The 25,274-nt window shown below is 41.5% G+C and overlaps 1 protein-coding gene across 4 annotated transcripts in view; it reads left to right on the top strand.

Moving 5' to 3' along the window:
- The window catches only part of LOC123770574 (uncharacterized), a 266,666-nt gene that overhangs the window by 130,981 nt on the left and 110,411 nt on the right, over positions 1 to 25,274 (top strand). For all 4 annotated transcript variants that reach the window (XM_069301841.1, XM_069301840.1, XM_045762611.2 and 1 more), the window contains exons 6-11: positions 9,833 to 9,922; positions 13,580 to 13,844; positions 16,092 to 16,252; positions 18,718 to 18,840; positions 19,416 to 19,595; positions 20,583 to 20,752. In XM_069301841.1, coding sequence (XP_069157942.1) covers positions 9,833 to 9,922; positions 13,580 to 13,844; positions 16,092 to 16,252; positions 18,718 to 18,840; positions 19,416 to 19,595; positions 20,583 to 20,752 — 989 coding nt within the window. The remainder of the gene's footprint in view (positions 1 to 9,832; positions 9,923 to 13,579; positions 13,845 to 16,091; positions 16,253 to 18,717; positions 18,841 to 19,415; positions 19,596 to 20,582; positions 20,753 to 25,274) is intronic.

The following is a 25,274-nucleotide window of genomic DNA, read 5'->3' as shown; positions in this document are numbered from 1 at the left end:
ATCTTGTATGTGGTGATCATGTCCCCCCTAACTCTTCTGTCTTCCAGCGATATGAGGTTTAACTCCCGTAGTCTCTCCTCATAGCTCATACCTCTCAGCTCGAGTACTAGTCTAGTGGCAAACGTTTGAACCTTCTCTAGTTTAGTCCTATCCTTGACTAGATATGGACTCCATGCTGGGGCTGCATACTCCAGGATTGGTCTGACATATGTGGTATACAAAGTTCTGAATGATTCCTTACACAAGTTTTTAAATGCCGTTCTTATGTTGGCCAACCTGGAATATGCCGCTGATGTTATCCTCTTGATATGGGCCTCAGGGGACAGGTCTGGCATGATATCTACCCCCAGGCCTTTCTCTCTCTGACTCTTGAAGAATTTCATCTCCCAAATGATATCTTGTATCTGGCCTCCTGCTCCCTACACCTATCTTCATTACATTACATTTGCTTGGGTTAAACTCTAACAACCATTTGTTCGACAATTCGTGTATGTGTGTGTGTGGAGATGTGTTCCAACTGTGTTTAATAATAATTATTATTAATTTCACACAGAAATCACATTAGTAATATATATAAATGATATAATCCACTTGGGCTATACTGTTGCACAAAGTTATGGGTCAGTAGTGCAGTAGACCACTAGACACTAGGGCCTGGTTAACCAGTCCAACAACGAGGTAGCCTGGGCGATGACCGGGCCGCGGGGACGCTAAGCCCCGAAACCAACACAAGGTAACCACACAAGGCAGTATGCGGATTATTATTATTATTATTATTGAAATTATTGCTTCTGACATTTTCATCGATGGATGATTTTACCGCTATTAATATGAATTATATTTTTGGCATGTTAACAGACGGGTTTTCAAGCGCAAATTCATCACAAAATGCAACTTTTACCATCAGTAAAATTACGTTTAAAGAAATCCATTTGGTAAGGAAAATTGTCTTTACCCAGAACACTGTAGGAAAATGTCTGTTATCTGTAATATTACCGCTTGTGACGTCATTATATCTGGTCTCTGACCGAGTCTGGAGAGGTCCTCGGCCCGTCCTGTCCTCAGGCTTGGCCTGTCCTTAGGCTAGGCTCGTCCTCAGGCTAGGCCTGTCCTCAGGCTAGGCCTGTCCTCAGGCTAGGCCTGTCCTCAGGCTAGGCCTGTCCTTAGGCTAGGCCTGTCCTTAGGCTAGGCCTGTTCTTAGGCAAGGCCTGTCCTCAGGCTAGGCTCGTCCACAGGCTTGGCTCGTCATAGCTTCCGCCGACCCAAAAGACGCATTTTTAATTTTGGCCAAGTAAGTAAAAATATAACCCCAAATATGAATTTGTAACCATATATTCGTGCTTGGTTAGGCCTCGGATTGGCTAGCTTCAGTTGGGATGGGTTAGGTTAGGTGTTATTTGTATTTGTCGTAGCTTCGAGGATTTCAAAAAGTGGGATTCGAACAGAGGGGACAGTGCGTGAGAGACTATAGAGACTATACAGCGTGGAAGCCACTATTCATGTCTGAGACCTGCCTGAACTCTTCACCCTGTAAGTGAAACTAAGCCCACAATGTTGCTTGAAAGCTTTTAGCTGTGGGAAAATCCTAGCAGTTTTAATTATTTTTCTTTTATGAACTATTACATATTTACTTTAATTTTTAATTGTCTTTAATGTTATATTATTTTTATTTAATTATTTTTCCTCTGAGTTAGTTCTTAGTTTTTAGTAAGTTAGTTAATTACTTAGTGAGTGGACTGTATATACAGATTCAGCTGCAAGAACTTATCACACACACTTGGGCAACCCGTCCTCGACTCAAGTCCATTACATCCAGCGGTCAACCCCACAGACGCATTCATAAATTTTAACATCCTGTTCATTCAAAACGGGAATTTTCTCAAATATAAATTAATATTATAATATATTAGCATATTTTGCATATATAGGCATAGGATAGGTTAGGTGTTTAGGTTCTGTTGGCGATTATTTGTATTTGTAGTACGTGGGTGAAGCATTTATAGCGTTGTGATTCGAACAAAATTCGTCAGTGAAGCACTTGTTCCGGATATGTTCGAACGTCAGCAGTTGTGAGTCGTGTGTAAATCGCTTTTTCATTCATAAACAGGGGGTTTGGCGGGTGCGTGGAATCACTTTTGGATCTTTGTTTGGAGGACGGGCTGCAATTGGGGGGGACAATTCGTAGCTTAAACCACTTGGAGGTGGATCCTTCATAAACCACAAATTGTTTACCTAGTCTTTGATATATAAATTATAAATCATACCACATATGTTGGTCTAATCTACTATTATACTACGGCAAATTAAATTAATAACTACTAATACTATGTCTACAGTATTAAACACAAAAGGGCCTTAGCTGCTACTGTTGGTGGGGCCTGCTAAGGCTGTGTAATTATAGCATCAGAAGTGGGTGTGGCCCTGTGCCTCAGAGTGCCACGTAATGGCGGCTGTCTGGAGGCCTTCAAGACTTGTTGTACAGCAGGGTAACAAACTTGTATAATTATGTTGGGAGCCAGCTTCCTGCTTCACTAACTTCTCACAATTACCTGTTTGGGATGTAAGGAATTAATAATGGTTCCCTAAACATATAAGTACAGGTATGACATGGAATATGTGTGTGTGTAATGCTGAGTAAACATGCATGGTTGTGGGTTTTCACCCCACGTCTTAACGATATTTCCTACAATAATAATGGCCAGTATTAAATGCAATAGAAATACCGAAAATTGTTCTTCCCAATGTTCATGAGATCTTCGGTTGGGCGGATCGTAGAGGATCCTGTGTCGAAGCTCGGAGATAGAACCTTTATATGTTGTAAAACTTGCCAGGGAGTGTGGTCCTCACTGTGTTTACAAGTTGCTGTGTGACGACGCCCTAGCCAATGTTTTGGTTCTACTTCTGATTTTCTTTAACAGTAGTAAGGGAGTCAAGCTGTACTTCTTGTTGTTGGAAATTATATTCAGTCCTAGTGAACACTTTTTTATTAAGTTTAGACACTAGACTGTTGTTTAAAAGAAATTAGAGTTGATATAAATACGTGGCGTCGATGACATCACGGAATCACCCATTCTCTTTTTCTTTATGGGGGTAACTTATGTTATTATATGTGTGACGGATTTCCGACATAAGCTGCAGAAAGTGTTCCATATCCAGCCTCAGCTTAGGGTATGGGTAGCTAGAGGTTTACCTCTGGAGGGAGTGCTTATGTAAGGGTGTAGGGGTTTACCTCTGGAGGGAGTGCTTATGTAAGGGTGTAGGGGTTTACCTCTGGAGGGAGTGCTTAAGGGCAAAGAAGAGACAGGAATTGATTGATGATTGACGAAGATTAAGCCATGTACAAGGTGGCACAGGCATGAATAGCCCGTAAGTGGTGGCCCATTGGAACCATTACCACTATCATTAGCTGATACTGGAGATCTGTGGAGGTGCGACTGCACCCTACGGAGAGGTCGTGACCTCTCTCTAGACAGGGAAGTTTCGTGTGGTTTAAATATGCTTCTGGCGTATATATGCTGTTTTAGGGATAGAAACGGTTGAGCAAGTTTCCTTGCACTTGATAAGCTGTTCACCTTGCAATAAATAGACACCCAGGATTTAGGCAACTGTTGTGGTTTGCATCCCGGGGAAGTTGTTGACCAGGACACCTATATATTGGGATCTCCTTGACAAGTCCACCAGCTAGGCTCTGGGGCCTCGTAGCCTGGTGGATAGCGCGCAGGACTCGTAATTCTGTGGCGCGGGTTTGATTCCCGCGCGAGGCAGAAAGAAATGGGCAAAGTTTCTTTCACCCTAAATGCCCCTGTTACCTAGCAGTAAATAGGTACCTGGGAGTTAGTCAGCTGTCACGGGCTGCTTCCTGGGGGTGGAGGCCTGGTTGAGGTCCGGGCCGCGGGGACACTAAAACCCCCAAATCATCTCAAGATAACCTCATGATAAGAGAAGTCCACCAGCTAGGCTTCATACCCGCCAGAGTATTGCAAAAATCGTCACATCTACTGTTGTGTTTCTGGCACCTACTGTACTGTCTTCCTAACTACCTTCCCCGCGTCATTGTCTTCACCGAGGATGGATGTTTGTGTGGGATGGAAAAATACAGTAAATAAGGCAGCGGAGCAGGGAGGAGGAGGAGGACAATAGTGGTGGGCAGGGCGGCCGGCCGGCAAGGTTCCCAGGGCGACATGTAAACACTGCCGCAAGGCATTGTGGGTCTCCCGCCAGCTAGCCACTTTTGCGCGGGTAATTTTTCGCGCGTAAAAAACGTACTGCTGTATCGATTCCACGACAACTCATTATTTTTTTCTATACATACACACGCACTTAATTTTATTTTTAAATCTATGAATATGTTCTAAATTAGAACACACGAGACGAACAAAAACTGTCAACAATTGCATAACCTCAACCTTGTCGTACAAAGAAGAGAGGAGGAGGAGTAACTACAGTAATGTAGCTAGAAGTAACTACAGTTATGGGGTAATAACTACACTTAAGGTAGGACGAAGAGATGGGGGGAGTGGGAGGGAATGGGGGTGGGACCAAAGGGGCAGGGGGCGAAAGGGTCAAGAGTGGGGAAGAGACCTGGGATCTGACACTACACCTTCTACATATATAAATGGAAATGTCTGTCTGTCCGAGGTTAGTCACACCATTTGGTCACCACTTGGTCCGGGAGACATCTCCCGTCACGCAGGGTGCAGTTGCGCCTCCACAGATCTCCAGTATCATTTTTTGATACTGGTAATGGCTCGAAAGGGCCACCACTTACGGGCTATTCATGCCCGTGCCACCTCTTGGGTGGCTTAATCTTCATCAATCAATCAATCTTGATCACACGCAGGGTGCAGTCGCACCTCCACAGATCTCCAGTATCAGCTCTTGATACTGGTAATGGCTCAAAAGGGCCACCACTTACGGGCTATTCATGCCCGTGCCACCTTTTGGGTGGCTTAATCTTTATCAATCTGTCCGAGGTTGGATGGGAGGGGTTAGGCTGATAGAAGTGATGGGGAATGAGGGGAGAGGGGGAAATGAAGAGGGGTAGAATAGTTTGAAGATACCGTGTGTCCTGGGCACCGCCGGGTGCTCATACTAAACCCGTAATGTTTTGAAGGATTGTTTTCGAAACATTTCCATAATTATTTTTCCATTCCTTCACCTCCTCTGTCTTCTTCCCTCCTACTCGACTTACTCTCCCACCCATTCCTCCCCACCCGACCTACCCTACCACCCGACCTTCCCTCCCCACCCGACCTACCCTACCACCCGACCTTCCCTCCCCACCCGACCTACCCTACCACCCGACCTTCCCTCCCCACCCGACCTACCCTACCACCCGACCTTCCCTCCCCACCCGACCTACCCTACCACCCGACCTTCCCTCCCCACCCGACCTACCCTACCACCCGACCTTCCCTCCCCACCCGACCTACACTACCACCCGACCTTCCCTCCCCACCCGCCTACCCTACCACCCGACCTTCCCTCCCCACCCGACCTACCCTACCACCCGACCTTCCCTCCCCACCCGACCTACCCTACCACCCGACCTTCCCTCCCCACCCGACCTACCCTACCACCCGACCTACCCTACCACCCGACCTTCCCTCCCCACCCGACCTACCCTACCACCCGACCTTCCCTCCCCACCCGACCTACCCTACCACCCGACCTTCCCTCCCCACCCGACCTACCCTACCACCCGACCTTCCCTCCCCACCCGACCTACCCTACCACCCGACCTTCTCTCCCCACCCGACCTACCCTACCACCCGACCTTCCCTCCCCACCCGACCTTCCCTCCCGCTGGTGAGCAGTGAGAGCGCGACCAGCAGCCGTGTGTTGACTCCCTGACTCAAGTGCTCCATAGTTACCCTGGCGAGGGTATTGACCACCACACGCACTCAACACTGGCTTGGTGACCTGGCTGGGACCTGGCTAAGGTGACCTGGTCTGGGGACCTGGCTTGATGACCTGGTCTGGGGACCTGGCTTGATGACCTGGTCTGGGGATCTGGCTTTGTGACCTTAAGGACTCTAGGTTGACTCCTACTGTCTGGAGTATCTCGGCTTACAAGCAACTGATCCCGCGTTCGACTCCCGTGCAGGGGGGGAGGAGGAAGATGGGGCGAGGAAGAGAGAAGAATAGAGACCCCGGGCACCGCCGGGTACCTCATGTAGCATTAACTATTCGAGAAATCAGAGGAACTCACTGGGACCCGAGGTATTATCGCTTATCAACGCCATTTGCTGTTAACTGAGGCAATATAAACCTTGATTCCCCCCCCCTATCCCCCAGTCACCTGATGGGCTAATCCATATAATTGGACTGATTGGTTTGTATAATCTGTATGATTGATCTGTATACAATCGATCGTGATATATTTATTTAAACACATTTCGTTCTTAACATAATATTCTCCACTAAATTCCAACAGGAGTTTAGCCTATTGGCTAACCTAACAATCACACACATGATTTAAACATCATGTTATTTCCTTAAAAATAACTATGTTATATTTTATTCTAGGTATATTTCACCCACGAGCGCCTTCTTTATATCCTCTAATGTCATCCTTAACCAGAAGTTCCTTTGAAGATTATATATCTTTCCTTAAATTTAAAGACACTAGGCAGGCTAATTTGGAGGATTTAATCTGAATTATCACACCCGAACGTCCACAGTAACTTTAGATAAAGCGTAAGCCCGACAATATCTTGAGTTACACACCAGATAAATTATCTTTGGGTTATCTTGAAGTTATTATGAGTTATCTTGAGATGATTTCGGGATTTAGCGTCCTCGCGGCTCGGTCCTCTACCAGGCCTCCATTTTGTTACACAACTCCAGGAAGCAGCCCGTAGCAGCTGATTAACTCCCAGGTACATATGTACTGCTAGGTGAACAGGTGCATCAGGATGAAAGAAACTCTCCCTATTTGTTTCAGCCTGGGATCGAACCTTAGGACTATGAATCCCGAGCGCTGTCCACTCAGCCGTCAGGCCCCCTGACTGAGAAAGGAATTTGGCCTCACGTCACATGATGTTATTAATATTCCCTTAAGTCAGATTATATTACGTTAAAATCTGTCCTAAATCAGAAGTGAGATTTTCTCTCAACTCGTAAACGTGTTGGCGTGTTGGGCTCAGTGTCACCTGCCTGCACTTATGTTCTTGGTTCGATGTTAGTTACAACCTATCAAACCTCTGGAGGGTTACTGAGGCTTCCACTAGTCTTACTGACCAACCAGCAAATACACTCTAGCTTTGAAGAAACTTCAGGACTTAAGTAGACTGTAATTATATATATATATATATATATATATATATATATATATATATATATATATATATATATATATATATATATATATATATTGGTAGCAGTCTTTCCTGTAGACATATATTATTAAATATGACCGAAAAAGTAAGATTAATAATTCTAACACGAATTTTCTCAATCTTTCGTACATTTCTTTTCACTGTTGGAGGTAAATCAAAAATAAATTCTCCAAAATTCATTTTTATTTCTAGTCTGACGCGACACGAGCGCGTTTCGTAAAACTTATTACATTTTCAAAGACTTTAGTTTACAAATACACAACTGAATAGAACTTACGCATCTCTGATTTTATATCTACATTTGAGAGAGGTGGATGGGGTGAGGTGGCATTAATAGGGTAATAATTTCATCAACACAAGACAGAACAAGAGGTGGCATTAATAGGGTATTAATTTCATCAACACAAGACTGACGATTTACTATAAAACCAGAAAAACGGCCAGCCTACTCATGAGAAACTCTCCAGACACAAAACAGAACGCTTTAAAAGAGACTAACGTCGTCTATGCCTTCAAATGCCCTCTTGGGGACTGTAAGCTCCAAAAAACCCAGTATATAGGCAAGACAACAACATCTCTTTCTAGGCGTTTAACGATGCATAAGCAACAGGGCTCCATTAAGGAACATATAATCTCTTCCCACAACCAAACCATCGCCAGAGAAATCCTAGTAAACAACACATAAATCATCGATAGATACAGCGATAGCAGGCGGCTTGACGTCTGCGAGGCACTACACATCAAGAAGTCAACACCAGCAATCAACAGCCAATTAATGCACAACTATATTCTACCCACCTCAAGACTCCGCTCCAATATAGAAGCATCAAGAAATATGGACCAATAGGCTTTCTACAATCACTTCTATTCAATACCCATTGTTTCGTGTTCTGTCTTGTGTTGATGAAATTAATACCCTATTAATGCCACCTCTTGTTCTGTCTTGTGTTGATGAAATTAATACCCTATTAATGCCACCTCACCCCATCCACCTCTCTCAAATGTAGATATAAAATCAGAGATGCGTAAGTTCTATTCAGTTGTGTATTTGTAAACTAAAGTCTTTGAAAATGTAATAAGTTTTACGAAACGCGCTCGTGTCGCGTCAGACTAGAAATAAAAATGAATTTTGGAGAATTGATTTTTGATTTACCTCCAACAGTGAAAAGAAATGTACGAAAGATTGAGGAAATTCGTGTTAGAATTATTAATCTTACTTTTTCGGTCATATTTAATAATATATATATATATATTATATATAATATGAAATTGACGATCACAAAACTCTGATCATTTGTGTGCGGTAAATCCACAGAGATATGGGGAAGTTAGATGAACGTTTCGGCTGATCAAGGCCGTTGTCAACACCAGACTAAGAGAAACAAATTGAGGGTGGAGGCAACACTGTTCGAGAAGTGTTTGAACGTTATCAGTTCGACTGTGAATTCTATGTGATCCCTTATATACTCATACCGCAGCCCGTCCTCCAAACAAAGACCCCAAAAGTAATTCCATCCACCCGCCAAACCCCCTGTTTATGAATAAAAAACGGTTTACACACGACTCACAACTGCTGACGTTCGAACATATCCGGAACAAGTGATTCACTGACGAATTTTGTTCGAATCACAACGCTATAAATGCTTCACCCACGTACTACAAATACAAATAATCGCCAACAGAACCTAAACACCTAACCTAACCTATCCTATGCCTATATATGCAAAATATGCTAATATATTATAATATTAATTTATACTTGAGAAAATTCCCGTTTTGAATGAACAGCATGTTAAAATGTATGAATGCGTCTGTGGGGTCGACCGCTGGATGTAATGGACTTGAGTCGAGGACGGGTTGGCACTAGGTTGCTCTGTTTGGTGTCACATGCTGCTCATTGGGCATGATAAACAAGGCGGCTTGACAATGAATCAGCGTCAGCGTCAATTAAGCGTTGAATCAGCATCAATTAAGCGTTGAATCAGCGTCAGTTAAGCGTTCAAGACGTTCTCTCGACGTCGAACCAACGCCACTCTTTGATATTGTACTTACCTAGTTGTCCTTGCGGCGGTTGAGCTCCGCCTCTTTGGTCCCGCCTCTGTGGCGATATACGCCACGCTGTTCAAAGCGGAATTACTTGGTAATGATAGTGACGCAGAGCAACTCTACAGCACTGGTAAGTTAGTTTACACCCGGGGGGGGATGTTCAGGGGTTTACAGTGGTTTACCGTCTGTGGGGCTCAGGGCCAAGGAGTCGCCAAGAGTTTACGAAACCTATGCAACTTTGCAGCAATTATTTCAATTTTGTTATTATAAACAACGTCCAAAGTCCTTCGGAGGTCATAGTGTTGAGGGAATGTAAACACAGCCGCCATGATTGTGGGGAAAAGATGTAGAGGTTTCGCAAGAATCTTGGCGCCATAGGGAGGGGGTTGGGGGTGTAAGTGTATATATATATACAAGTATTGTGACTGGGGTGTGGTCCTGTGCAGGAAGGTCGTGTGCCGCTTCACTACTGCGCCGCCAGCAGGCTCCCTGACGACATGTACGACACGCTGTGTGAGGCTATGTCTAACACCCAGGTGAGTCTACCCCCCATCACCAAGTGGGTGTACCCCCATCACCAAGTGGGTGTACCCCCATCACCAGTGGGTGTACCCCCATCACCAGGTGGGTGTACCCCCATCACCAAGTGGGTGTACCCCCATCACCAGACTGGTGAAGCCCCTCCATCACCAGTCTGGTGAAGCCCCTCCATCACCAGGCTTTTCATTCTCGCCTTTGTTGTCAATACGTCTCTATAACAACCTACTATTTCTAGGCAGTAAGTACCAGTTCAGATTGCTTACTCCGCCAAAAGGTACTGAAAATAGCTGTAAACAAACCCCTCAAAGTTTGCCTTAAGTTACCCTCTCACAGGTTAAGGAAGACGTCTACAAGGCGCCTTAAATAGATTGCCGGTTTGTGAAGCTCTAGATAAGGAGTCGCTGGGCCTTCAGGTCCCTCCAAGACGTCTTGCTCTAAGTTGTCAGAGGTCAAAGCAAAGTTTGAAGGGAACAAAATCCATTTTCTATACTTTGGAGGCGTTAGCAATCAGATAGCAACATTTACTGCTTAAGAGCTGTTGAGATTTCAGTGGGCAAGTTTGTCCTAGTCTTACATCATCGAGTCTTAGAACATTCGTCCATTCACTTAATGCGTTTCTAACGTCACATTCCATCCCGTGACGGTTCTATCATCACTTTTCAAGGATAGTATGAGTCTATCCTTACCTCTCCCACTCAAGGAGCCTATCCTCAGTTTCGTATTCGTGTATACAGCCTAAACCACAAATTCATACAACAGCCCATACCAATCCAAACACTCACATAACATGCCATAGATTCATACATAACGTATACACTCATACACGAGGCCATATTTTCATACATTACCCCAAAAATAAAAATACAAGCCTTGGGTCCCTATCTTTTATACATTATGTACTTAATAAATTACTCAAAACTTCTGTGAGGTCTCTACCTCCGTGTATATTTTATTTATGCTACCTTTCATCCTACCTTTCCCTGACCCCATGTTCAACACGTCTGACTCTATACTCTATGTTCAACACGTCTGACTCTATACTCTATGTTCAGCACGTCTGATTCTATACTCTTTGTTCAACACGTCTGACTCTATACTCTATGTTCAGCACGTCTGACTCTATACCCCATGTTCAACACGTCTGACTCTATACCCCATGTTCAACACGTCTGACTCTATACCCCATGTTCAACACGTCTGACTCTATACTCTATGTTCAGCACGTCTGACTCTATACCCCATGTTCAACACGTCTGACTCTATACCCCATGTTCAACACGTCTGACTCTATACTCTATGTTCAGCACGTCTGACTCTATACTCTATGTTCAACACGTCTGACTCTATACCCCATGTTCAACACGTCTGACTCTATACTCCATGTTCAACACGTCTGACTCTATACCCCATGTTCAACACGTCTGACTCTATACTCCATGTTCAACACGTCTGACTCTATACTCCATGTTCAACACGTCTGACTCTATACTCTATGTTCAGCACGTCTGACTCTATACTCTATGTTCAACACGTCTGATTCTATACTCTATGTTCAACACGTCTGACTCTATACTCTATGTTCAGCACGTCTGACTCTATACTCTATGTTCAACACGTCTGACTCTATGTTCAGCACGTCTGACTCTATACTCTATGTTCAGCACGTCTGACTCTGTACTCTATGTTCAACACGTCTGACTCTATGTTCAGCACGTCTGACTCTATACTCTATGTTCAACACGTTTGACTCTATACCCCATGTTCAACACGTCTGACTCTATACTCTATGTTCAACACGTCTGACTCTATACCCCATGTTCAACACGTCTGACTCTATACTCTATGTTCAACACGTCTGACTCTATACCCCATGTTCAACACGTCTGACTCTATACTCTATGTTCAACACGTCTGACTCTATACCCCATGTTCAACACGTCTGACTCTATACCCCATGTTCAACACGTCTGACTCTATACCCCATGTTCAACACGTCTGACTCTATACCCCATGTTCAACACGTCTGACTCTATACCCCATGTTCAACACGTCTGACTCTATACCCCATGTTCAACACGTCTGACTCTATACTCCATGTTCAACACGTCTGACTCTATACCCCATGTTCAACACGTCTGACTCTATACCCCATGTTCAACACGTCTGACTCTATACCCCATGTTCAACACGTCTGACTCTATACTCCATGTTCAACACGTGTGACTCTATACTCCATGTTCAACACGTCTGACTCTATACTCCATGTTCAATACGTCTGATTCTATATCCCATGTTCAACACGTCTGACTCTATACCCCATGTTCAACACGTCTGACTCTATACCCCATGTTCAACACGTCTGACTCTATACCCCATGTTCATCACGTCTGACTCTATACTCCATGTTCAACACGTCTGACTCTATACCCCATGTTCAACACGTCTGACTCTATACCCCATGTTCAACACGTCTGACTCTATACCCCATGTTCAACACGTCTGACTCTATACCCCATGTTCAACACGTCTGACTCTATACCCCATGTTCAACACGTCTGACTCTATACCCCATGTTCAACACGTCTGACTCTATACTCCATGTTCAACACGTCTGACTCTATACCCCATGTTCAACACGTCTGACTCTATACCCCATGTTCAACACGTCTGACTCTATACCCCATGTTCATCACGTCTGACTCTATACTCCATGTTCAACACGTCTGACTCTATACCCCATGTTCAACACGTCTGACTCTATACCCCATGTTCAACACGTCTGACTCTATACCCCATGTTCAACACGTCTGCCTCTATACCCCATGTTCAACACGTCTGACTCTATACCCCATGTTCAACACGTCTGACTCTATACCCCATGTTCAACACGTCTGACTCTATACCCCATGTTCAACACGTCTGACTCTATACCCCATGTTCAACACGTCTGACTCTATACCCCATGTTCAACACGTCTGACTCTATACCCCATGTTCAACACGTCTGACTCTATACTCCATGTTCAACACGTCTGACTCTATACTCCATGTTCAACACGTCTGACTTTATACTCCATGTTCAACACGACTGACTCTATACCCCATGTTCAACACGTCTGACTCTATACTCCATGTTCAACACGACTGACTCTATACCCCATGTTCAACACGTCTGACTCTATACCCCATGTTCAACACGTCTGACTCTATACTCCATGTTCAACACGTCTGACTCTATACTCCATGTTCAACACGTCTGACTTTATACTCCATGTTCAACACGACTGACTCTATACCCCATGTTCAACACGTCTGACTCTATACTCCATGTTCAACACGACTGACTCTATACCCCATGTTCAACACGTCTGACTCTATACTCCATGTTCAACACGTCTGACTCTATACCCCATGTTCAACACGTCTGACTCTATACCCCATGTTCAACACGTCTGACTCTATACCCCATGTTCAACACGTCTGACTCTATACCCCATGTTCAACACGTCTGACTCTATACCCCATGTTCAACACGTCTGACTCTATACCCCATGTTCAACACGTCTTTACCCCGAAACCATGCAAACACTCAGCTCCAGCGTCCCTCCAAAACACCATCTCCATCCTTCTTTTGTTTGGTGGTTCGCTCCGCAGACGAAGGATAAACAAGGCAAGACTGCCGGCGACTACATGTCGCACCCCGACCAACTGCACCTGGCCCGCCGCAGCGGCTCCAGCCAGAGTGGCAGCGTGACCTCCAAGGGCAGCGGGGGCCCCAAGGGTAGCGGGGGCCCCAAGGGCAGCGGGGGCCCCCAGGGCAGTGGGGGATCCAAAGGCAGCGAAGTTAAGGGCAAGAATCGCACCCCGATCAAGAGGTTCTCTCCCGCCCAGAAGCTCAGGACCCCGCCCAAGAGAGAAGGTCAGTGAGAGAGAGAGTTTAAGTCGGTGGTTGTCTGGGCTAATTATTTTGTAAAATGTTCAAACGACATAGATAGTTAATATAATAATATGAACCATATTAAGGGTATAATGCATTCAAATATTTGCTAATAAATTATTATCTTATATATATATATATATATATATATATATATATATATATATATATATATATATATATATATATATATATATATATATATATATATATATATATATGTCGTACCTAGTAGCCAGAACTCACTTTTTGGCCTACTATTCAAGGCCCGATTTGCCTAATAAGCCAAGTTTTCCTGAATTAATATATTTTTTCTATTTTTTTTCTTATGAAATGATAAAGCTACCCATTTCATTATGTATGAGGTCATTTTTTTTTTATTGGAGTTAAAATTAACGTAGATATATGACCGAACCTAACCAACCCTACCTAACCTAACCTAACCTATATTTATAGGTTAGGTTAGGTTAGGTTAGGTAGTCGAAAAAACATTAATTCATGAAAACTTGGCTTATTAGGCAAATCGGGCCTTGCATAGTAGGCTGAGAAGTGCGTTCTGGCTACTAGGTACGACATATATATATATATATATATATATATAAACAGCCCTTAAATAAACTAATAAACAAAAAGCAAAAATAGGCGATTAACGTATAATAGAGAACTTCAGTCCTCAGCATATGCTTATTTATATTTCATGATGCAGTCCATCTTCACAGCTAATCCATAATCCATTTCCATGTGACCCTCCCCCCCCCCCCCCCCTCCTACCACCTGGATAGCTTATCTAGATATTTGTGATGGTCTGAAAGCACATTACGGTTCTAGTAATAGTCTAGATGTAAACTGGTAAATAAGCCTTTGTCGGAATCAGATAATATTTTCAAGTTATATCGTTATTGTATTTATAATCGTTGGCTTAAAATATATAAAGTGTATGTTGAAACGTTTCCTTTGAGGAATTTGTTTTTTTGTAAAGAGAATTTGCGGGCAAACTAAAATAGTTTTTGAATTCCATATTTCACATTATCGTCAATAACAAATCACATTAACTTGACCAAATGTAATGAAACCTAACTTAACCAAACGTTAACCGAAAGTAATCTTAAGTTACCCATGGATTAAAGAGTAGATAATACACTAATTATGTAGTCAATCGCAATCCATTCCGTTGAGTAGATCTCCCTGAGGACAGACAGGTTGGAGCAGCTTGGGTGCACACGAGCCATAAACACTCATCCACCACCTAAGTGTGTCTGACATGAACAACACTTAGTGGGTCCCACACCCTCCACTTAAGTGTATCACACATTAACAACACTTCCTGCAACACGCAGGAATGTTCCTGTGAAAAAAAAAGTTTGGTCCATCGATTATTATAAACGGCATCCGAATCTTTTCCTTACCTTCAATTTATTAATTTTCTGTATTGAAACTTTGTTTACCCAGAACCACTTCGATTCAGCACGAGTATAAAACAACACTGCAGATATACTTACATTAGGCTTGCTATTGAAAAAAATATCCTCTGAAATTGGAAGTTCACCTAAGGTTTACTATATACATAACGTGTAGTATACAGATACTATTTAAGTATACAATGTATTATCTAACGCCTCTGCTTCTGATATGAAAGATAATTGACCTGCAGTACCATGTGCAGTGGTTTTGTTGTGTAACTTACATAATGTATAGTTTTGTGTCCATTCATCTGAATTAGAAAGGTTTTAATCGGCATATACAGTGTTGGCAGTTCTATCTGGGTTCTTCTGACATACACATATGGCAGAAAATGTTCTTCAACCAACACGTCCTCTTAAAAATAACGTCACTTTTGGCTCGTATGCGCGCTATGGCCAAATTTGGACGTAATTTGAAATGAAATCGACTCACAAAAGTGACGTACTGTTCCGTTTTCTGTTTGAGTCGTCCGGCTTACGCGGTAAGGTTAAAAGAAGAAGCTTTCAATTAACGTTTTTCATACCGTTTTGAAACTTTATGAGAATTTCCTGCCCACCTAACCTATCGGAGGACCCTTAACTTACTGTTGTTGAAAAAAAAATCCCAAATTTATTTTCATATTTTTTTCATTTTCAAATTTTGTCCATATTCGGCCATACGGGAAAACGGCCAAAAGCGACGTTCTTTTTAAGAGGACAGGTTGCTTCAACATCCAGCAATCGTTCTCTTAAGTTCTCTAAAGATCATCTGTTGACTCGCTCGTTGCAGGGATGAACATCACTGGCGCCAACATTCGTATATGGATCCACGACCAAGACCTCCCTCGTCTGGAGCAGATAGTGTGGGAGGGCGAGGGCAACCGGCTCCTTCAGGAGACCACCAACCACGCTAAAGTCAAGCAGTTCCTCAACCTGGTGCCCAGACTGATGGTAAGGCAAGCGGGAACACCAGGTGGTGGGCTCAGAGGGTAGCATGGAGCATGCTCTCATAGAGCACTGGCATGGAGAGAGAGAGTACCTCCATGCTATCCTCTAGCATAGTCGGGAGGGTACCATAGCTCCCTGTGTGTCTTTACTAGTTGTGTGTTTTTGCGGGGGTTGAGCTTTGCTCTTTCGGCCCGCCTCTCAACTGTTTACTAACTACTATTTTTTTTTTTTCCACACACCACACACACACACACACACCCCAGGAAGCAGCCCGTGACAGCTGACTAACTCCCAGGTACCTATTTACTGCTAGGTAACAGGGGGCACTTAGGGTGAAAGAAACTTTGCCCATTTGTTTCTGCCTCGTGCGGGAATCGAACCCGCGCCACAAAATTACGAGTCCTGCGCGCTATATCCACCAGGCTACGAGGCCCCCTGTGTGTGTGTGTGTGTGTGTGTGTGTGTGTGTGTGTGTGTGTGTGTGTGAGTGCGTATATTTACTATTTGTGTCTGCAGAATCGAGCTCTAGGACCCCTTCTTTCTAACCAAACTTTTTCTTCTATTATATCTACTACATATATTTCGGAGCTTAGCGTCCCCTCGACCAGACCTCCTTTTTGCTACACATCCCCAGGAAGCAGCTTTCTCCTGATAGTTCCCATCCCAACCTTCACGCCTGAAATTTAAGGAAGCTACGACGTTTCGGGCCATCCTGGACCATTCTTGCCCTATGCATTCACTTGCACTACCGCTCTTTCTTCACACGACTTGATAATGGCTCAGGATGGACCGAAACGTCATTTCCTATATATTCAGATGTGTGGTCACTGAAGTTTTTTTTTTTGAGATATATACAAGAGTTGTTACATTCTTGTACAGCCACTAGTACGCGTAGCGTTTCGGGCAAGTCCTTAATCCTATGGTCCCTGGAATACGATCCCCTGCCGCGAAGAATCGTTTTTTCATCCAAGTACACATTTTACTGTTGGGTTAAACAGAGGCTACAGTTAAGGAATTGCGCCCAGTAAATCCTCCCCGGCCAGGATACGAACCCATGACATAGCGCTCGCGGAACGCCAGGCGAGTGTCTTACCACTACACCACGGAGACTCTCTGACTTTTGGGGTCTTTTCTCAGTTCATCTTAAATGAGCGACATTGCATCTCACATTATTCTTAGTGTGTGTGCTGATAATTAGTGCCAGCTTCAGTTTAGTCTAATATATAAGAAACCAATAACCACCTTCCCTCTCCATCTTTCCACTCCCCCACAGTGGGTACAATATTCAAAGTTACGTTGAATCATCATTAATTCAATGTTAAAAAATGTTTAATTAACGTCGAAAAACGTTAAAATAACATTGAAAAACGAGTAATTAACATTGAACAACTTTTAATTAACGTTGAAAAATGTTTCATTAACGTTTGAAAAAATTAATTAACGTTTGAAAATATTAATTAACATTAAAAAAGTATATTAATGTTGAAAAACTTTAACGTTGAAAAACGTTTAAGTAATATTGAAAAACGTTTAATTAACGTTGAAAAACGTTCAATTAACATTGAAAACATTTATTAAACGTTGGAAAAGTTTAACGTTGAAAAAACGTTAAAACAATGTTGAAAAAACGATTAATTAACGTTGAAAAATACTTGACGTTGGAAAACATATAATTAACATTTAATACGTTTATAACGTTTAAAAATGTTATTTAAAGTTGAAAACGTTTAATTAATGTTGAAAAAACTTTTAAATAATGTTGAAAATCGTTTAACTAACGTTGAAAAACGTTTAATTACATTGAAAACTTTAAAATTAACGTTGAAAACATATAACGTTGAAATGCGTTCAATTATCGTTGAAAAACATTTAATTCATATTTTTCAACGTTAACCTGACGTTTTTCAACGTTAATTAAATAGTTTTCAACGTTAAATAATCGTCTTTCAACGTTAACTAATCGTCTTTCAACGTTAACTAATCGTCTTTCAACGTTAACTAATCGTCTTTCAACGTTAACTAATCGTCTTTCAACGTTAGTTAAATGTTGAAAAACGTTTAACATTGAAAAACGTGTAATTAACGTTATTCCTTGATATCGTTCCACTCTGGGCAGCGGCATCGACGAAGTAGCCCAGTAGGTCGTAGGTCAGCCTGTTCTTGTGAGTTCCCACAACGGACACAATATGTACTACTAACACCAACCCGTTCTCGCAAATTTAATAAGTCAATATTGACTTATTAAATATGTGCATAGGTGACATACTTAACATAATAGTTTCCCTTGAAAAGCTTCATAGAAAACACCGACCTTACCTAACCTACTTAGTGTGGTTGCGAGCCGATGTGATTTACGGTACGTCGTATTTTGTCCCTTGGGGGGGGGGGGGTTTAGACGTTAAAAGTATGACGTATTATTGGCGAAGGATGAGGTTGTCTGAGCTCGGTGTGTTGTTGGTCCTCCACAGACGAAGATCAAGGAGGTGCACCAGGCCGCCCTCAACGGGGATATGGACACTCTGGAGGCCAAGGCGGAGCAGCCGGAGATACTCCTGGCCAAGGATCAGAACGGCCTCACTCCTCTACATAAGGTATCAAGTCATGTTATTTGGCCCTGGGCTTCAGACCAGTCAAGCTATGTAGGGGATATTATAAAGGCTATATCAACCTTTGGAGAGTCATTAAGACCACCACAAGTGTCTTGTACTGACCAACCAGCAAGTATAATTTTGTCCCAGAATTAAATTGAACTCTTGGTCTTTATACCTCCTGTTGTTTGTGGTGTTTCTGTCTGTGTCTTTCTTCAATAGTGGTTATCTTGAGATGATTTCGGGGCTTTAGTGTCCCCGCGGCCCGGTCCTCGACCAGGCCTCCACCCCCAGGAAGCAGCCCGTGACAGCTGACTAACTCCCAGGTACCTATTTACTGCTAGGTAACAGGGGCATTCAGGGTGAAAGAAACTTTGCCCATTTGTTTCTGCCTCGTGCGGGAATCGAACCCGCGCCACAGAATTACGAGTCCTGCGCGCTATCCACCAGGCTACGAGGCCCCAGTGCTGTAGTAACCCTGCTGTTTTTTTCAATATATATATTACAAAGCTTGCTTATCTCATGCTTTATTACCTCCCTGTGTGCTGCTACTTTGCCTGTCCACATGGCGGCCACAGGCGGCGGCCCTGGGTAACCTGGAGGAGGCGGAGTGGATGGTGGAGAAGAACCCGGCCATAGTGTCGGCCCAGGACAAGAAGGGCCGCACGCCCCTCTTCTACGCCGCCCTCGCCAAGGATGGCGGCGAGGTGTATGACTTCCTCCTTCACAACGGTGCTGATGCCTCGCATGCTGACAAGGTGAGGGTCTGCTGGGTTGTGTCGGTGTGTGTAGGTTGTGTGGGTGTAGTGGTGGGTTGTGTCGGTGTGTGTAGTGGTGGGTTGTGTCGGTGTGTGTAGTGGTGGGTTGTGTCGGTGTGTGTAGGTTGTGTGTGTGTAGTGGTGGGTTGTATGTGCATGGGTGTACTGGGTTGTGTGGGTGGTGGGTTGTCAACCCGTTCTCACACTTGCTTATAGTCAATATCTTGCTTATGAATAAGTGCATATGTGACATACTAATTTATTGTGAATATTTGAGTTTACCTTGAAAAGCTAAATAGAAAACCACAACCTAACCTAACCTTCTTAGTATGTTAAGATATTACAATTAGTACTGAACCTATACCTATACTGATATTACAGTTTTATAAAAATAATAAAACAAAAACTAAAATATTTAAATAAATTGTAATGTAACTCAGGATATTGTCAAATTTTGTATAAAATCTCTATTGTTTAATAAAACTGAGATAAAAAGTTAGTGCCTTGAAAAAAAATATGGCTTGGAATATGTCATATATGTACTTATTTATAAGCAAAATAGTGACTATAAGCAATGAGTCATATAGGTGCTGTCTTGTGTGAAAGCAGGGTGCGGTTGAATGTGTAGGTGGGTTGTATGAGTGTGGGTTGTGTGGGTGGTGGGTCACAATATCACAATATCACTATTATATTACTATATCACCATCACCTCACAATCACTCAGGTGTGTTGTGATATTACCATGTATGTGTGTGGGTGAGGTGGGTTGTATGTATGTGTGTGGGTGAGGTGGGTTGTATGTATGTGGGTGAGGTGGGTTGTATGTGTGTGGGTGAGGTGGGTGGTGGGTTTTGTGTATGGTTGTGGTGTGATACCCAACCAGAGCAACATTTGTACCATTTTGTACCTGGTTACAAAGCTGTAACGACGTAACAACATCGATTACATACAGTTGGTAGTACATAAAGTAATCCCCCGCCTCAACAGTACGAGAAGACCGCTGAACACTACCGCTACAAGCCAGGAGAGCTGGACCTGAATGTGATCTACGAGCCCCTGACCGCCCCTAGGGCTGGCGGCTCCACACTCGACATCCCTGCCGGCCATTCCAGGGTCCCATCCAACCAGGCCTCCCGCGCCCCTTCCAGGACCGGCAGGTGAGTCTTTATCTCCTTGGATACAATATACAAAATGTATGAATTAGCTTAAACAAAACTATACCTGTAAGATAAGATTAAGGATAATATATGCAATATGTCCAACACAATAAACAAAAACTAAATAAACTATATCTGTAAGGTTAGGTGAAAGACTAAAATAAGAACAAATTATATTAAATATAATAAATGTAACTAATGAGAGACTTGATGAACTTTTAAGTAAACAAATGTATAAAGTGCTTAAACACACCTCTAATAAATATCCTTTGAAATTCTTAAACACCCCATCTTTCATAAATATTCCTTGACTGAACATATATGTAAAAATCCTTTGAAATGCTTAATTAAATACCCCATCATTAACAAATAACCTTTGAAATGCATAAACACCCATTTGAGAAATTAACCTTTGAAATGCTTTAATGTCCTAGCTTTAACAAAACACCTATGATATGTATCAAGTGTATTTGGATCCCAGATTGATAACATGAAATACCTTGAAGTAAAATGTTTATATACAATTGGCAAGATGTGTAGCATTACTGCATTAATTGGTGAGGATAAGAGTGATGAATGAGAAGACTTAGTTTGATAAATGTATTATGAAAGTTTGTAAAGACCAAATGTCGTAAATAGACTTTCCTGTAAATTATGTTGAAAAGTATGAGGAAATATAAAAAACGTAATGGATAGGAGGGGGTTCATTAGGTTCGGCTTAGGGTTGGCTGGGTTAGGTTTGGGTTATTGGGTTATGTAAGGGAAGGATGCTTAACAGCACTTTACCAAGAACAATAGTATGTTCTTGGTAAAGTGCTGTTAAACATTAACAGTGAAAACAGAACAGAGGGAAATGCAAATAAGATAAGATAGATAAATTAGTTGGATATGTTTTTTATGTAATGTTTTGAAATTAGTATGTGGAAGAGTTTCTCAAAGGTGTAAGTGTCTAAGAGTGCATGTGATCTGATAAATACATAAATGTATTTATATGTTTTAACTAAGTTTATGCATGTAAACAAGTTTGAGGAAGTGTGTAAGTTAATGAACACAGAGTATGGGTTCGTGTGTAAGTCTGTATTTGCTTGTGTAAGTGAACTGAGTATTTATTTAAGTTTTTGTAAAAATGTGCAAGTTTTTATAAGTTTGCGAGTGTAAGTTTTTACATGATTCGTATATACGGAAGAGTTCGTAAGTGTAGTGAAAGTTTGTGTAAGAGTGCATGTGTTTGGTCAGAGTTGTATGAATTTCTGTGAAAATAAATTTCAAAAGTTGATGAGAATAAGATGATTCTTAGGTTAAGTTACATTATGTAGGAGAGTGAAGGTAATTTAAGTTCAGTTAAGTTAGCAAGGTATGTAAGTTAGGTCAAGTCAGGATGGGTAAGTTACATAAGGAAAGGTAGGTTAGGTAAGGAAGTTTCGTTGTGTAAGTTATGTTATGATAAGTTACATTAGGATAGGTTACTACAGGTAAATCATGATAGTTAAGTTACATTAGGTATGCTAGGTTATGTAAGTTACATCAGGCAAGGATTAGTAAGTTACCTCAGATAGGGAAGAAATAGGTAAGTTGTGTTAGGATAGGCAAGTTAAAATAGGATAGGCTACTACAGATAAATCAGGTTAGGTTAGGTTATAGAAGTTTAGTTAGTAAGTTAGGTTATAGAAGTTACATAAGGTAGGGGAGGAATAGGTAAGTTGGACTAGGTAAGTTACATTAGGGTAGGTTAATACAGGTAGGACAGGTTAGGTAGGATGATGCACTGTGGTTCAGAGAACAGTTTTAAGATAAAGTGGCTAAGAAAAAAATATTTTAAAAGAATAATTAATAAACAGAAATGCAAATTTGTTACGAAAAGGTGAACTAGTTACTTAGAGAGTTGTGTTTTGTGACATATTAAACGGTATTTTATTAAACGGAACCAATTGCCGCGTAACACTGTGGAGGTGGGGTCCCTCGATTGTTTCAAGCGCGGGTTGGACATGTATATGAGTGGGATTGGGTGGTTATAAACAACCCGTCCTCCTAAAAAGAACGTCACTTTTCGCTGGTATGCGCGATATGGCTAAATTTGGACGTAATTTGAAATGAAATCGACTCACAAAAGTGACGTTCTGTTCCGTTTTCTATTTGAGTCGTCCGGCGTACGCGCAGAGGTTATAAGAGGACACTTTAAATTAACGTTTTTCATACCGTTGTGAAACTTTATGAGAATTTCCTGCCCACCTAACCTATCACAGGACCCTTAACTTACTGTTGGTGAAAAAAAAAATCCCACATTTATTTTAATTTTTTTTTCAATTTCAAATTACGTCCAAATTCGGCCATACGGGCAAACGGCCAAAAGCGACGTTCTTTTTAAGAGGACAGGTTGTATAAATAGGAGCTGCCTCGTATGGGCCAACAGGCCTTCTGCAGTTGCCTTTGTTCTTATGTTCTTATGTTCTTCTTATGTATTAACGATTTTTTACTGTAAATGTCTCAGTGAAAGCTGTTACTAAATAAATCAGTTATTTATATTAATTTTTACTTGAATCATAAGTTAATTATTACATAAAGTTGTACATGTTTAGTTTGATATATGTAATACTTAAAGTTGTTTGCGACTACATAATGCCATGTCTTAGTCTACATATGTCTTGAAAAGTTGCTATTGACTACTTATTTATTGAATGAGTAACAACGTTTGTTACATTTGAGAGTTTATTTGATGCTTGAAGAAGTCCTAGAGAGTAATTATTTTATATAAAGTTGTGTTAGAGTGCAAATGACAATTAAAATGATCTTAGAATGTATTATTGCAGAGAGATTCTTAAAAGGGCGAATATGTTTAGAGTTTATTATGATGCTAGGAGATGTCTTAGAAAGTTACTTTGATGACTGAGTGTAACTTTGAAGACTATGAGAATAACTTTGATGACATGAATAGTATTCTTAATGTTTCTAAGATTACCTTTGATGACTCTGAGAATAACTTTTGATGGCGTGAATAGTAGTTTTGATGTCTCTGAGAATGACTTTTGATAGCTCAAATAGTGTTTTAATGTCTTTGAGTATGTCATTGATGCATAAAGATGACATGAGAGTAACATTTGATGTATGAAGTTGCATCAGAGAGTAACTTGAGTTAAGAAATTATGTAAAGATGATATACTTGACCATTTTTTAAAGTTGAATAATGCATAATGGTGGTTAAGAAAGTGTTGAAAGAAGTTATACTTGACTATTTTCAGTTGATTGAAGAATAATTTTAGTTAAGAACAGTGTTGAAAGATCCCTTTGGCTAATTTGTCTTACTCCACGAAGCATAATGGCTGTTAAGAAAGTGTTGAAAGACGTTATGGTTGATTATTTTCAATTGAGAGAATTGTTATTTTAGTTGAGAAATGATGAAAAGATGATGAAAGGTACTTTTTTTTTTTAGTTGATTGACGAATAATTTTAGTTAAGAAACGACGAGAAAAGAATGTCTTGGTAATTTTTTATCGTATAAAGTGCAGTTTTGTTTAAGAACAGTGTCGTTAAAAACTAATAAGTTGTTAAGCAGAAATACATTGACATAATTTTTTTAAATAAAGTCGGTGACTGATTAAATACTTTGTAATAAATAATTGTAAATAGCTAAATAAACTGTAACTAAATATGTTGGTAAACTGTAATGCTGTTGATAATATTTGACAAAGAACTAGTTACTGAACGACAGAAACAATTGTATAAATGATTTTAATTAAAGAACATATATGAGACAGAAATGAACATGGTGAACATGCAAGGAACATGAATTGAACTTGCAGATAACTTGAAAGCAGTGAATATACAGAGTATAAGAAGAATGAACAACGAACTTGTGAAGAACAGTGAGAACATGGAGAGTATGACAAAGAACACAGAAAACATGTTAGAGAAGATGATGAACACAGAGAACATGTGGGCGAATACGAATTGAACTTGCAGAGAGCATGAAAACATGAAAAGAATATACAGAGTATACGAAGAATGAAGAAAGAACTTGTGAAGAACATGCTAAGAACATTGAAACCATGACAAAGAACACAGAGAAAATGATGAGAATTTGCAGAGAACAGGAAAGAGAATGTGAATAACATGGAGAAACAGGTGACAAATATGAATTGAACTTGCAGGGAACATGCTGTGAACATTTGCAGAATATGGAGAGAACATATAATAATGGAATGCCTATAAGATGAAGGGGGAGATGGAGATAAGAGGGAGATAAGCGAGTGGACGGGTGTGGGGGGGCATGGAGGGAGGGAGGGGGGATGATAAGATGTGTTATGACCGTGTGATAATTAATGGGTGAGTAATTATCTACACAGATAAGTAAACAAGAGTATTGATAGAGAGTTTATGTGTACTCTGATAAGGTGGTAGCCAGTCTGAGGTTCCGGAATAACTAAGTTTGCAGAACATTGAGGTAAGGTGGAGGACAGGATTTGGACCTCGACAATTGCTTTGATCTAATTTACTATGTTCAAAATTCAGCGGATTTAAATTTCAG

This window comes from Procambarus clarkii, chromosome 46 (genome assembly GCF_040958095.1).
Source record: "Procambarus clarkii isolate CNS0578487 chromosome 46, FALCON_Pclarkii_2.0, whole genome shotgun sequence".
NCBI classification, from domain to species: Eukaryota; Metazoa; Arthropoda; class Malacostraca; order Decapoda; family Cambaridae; genus Procambarus; species Procambarus clarkii.
The sequence above is the reverse complement of the archived record's forward strand: the minus strand, read 5'-3'. Positions and strand labels throughout refer to the sequence as shown.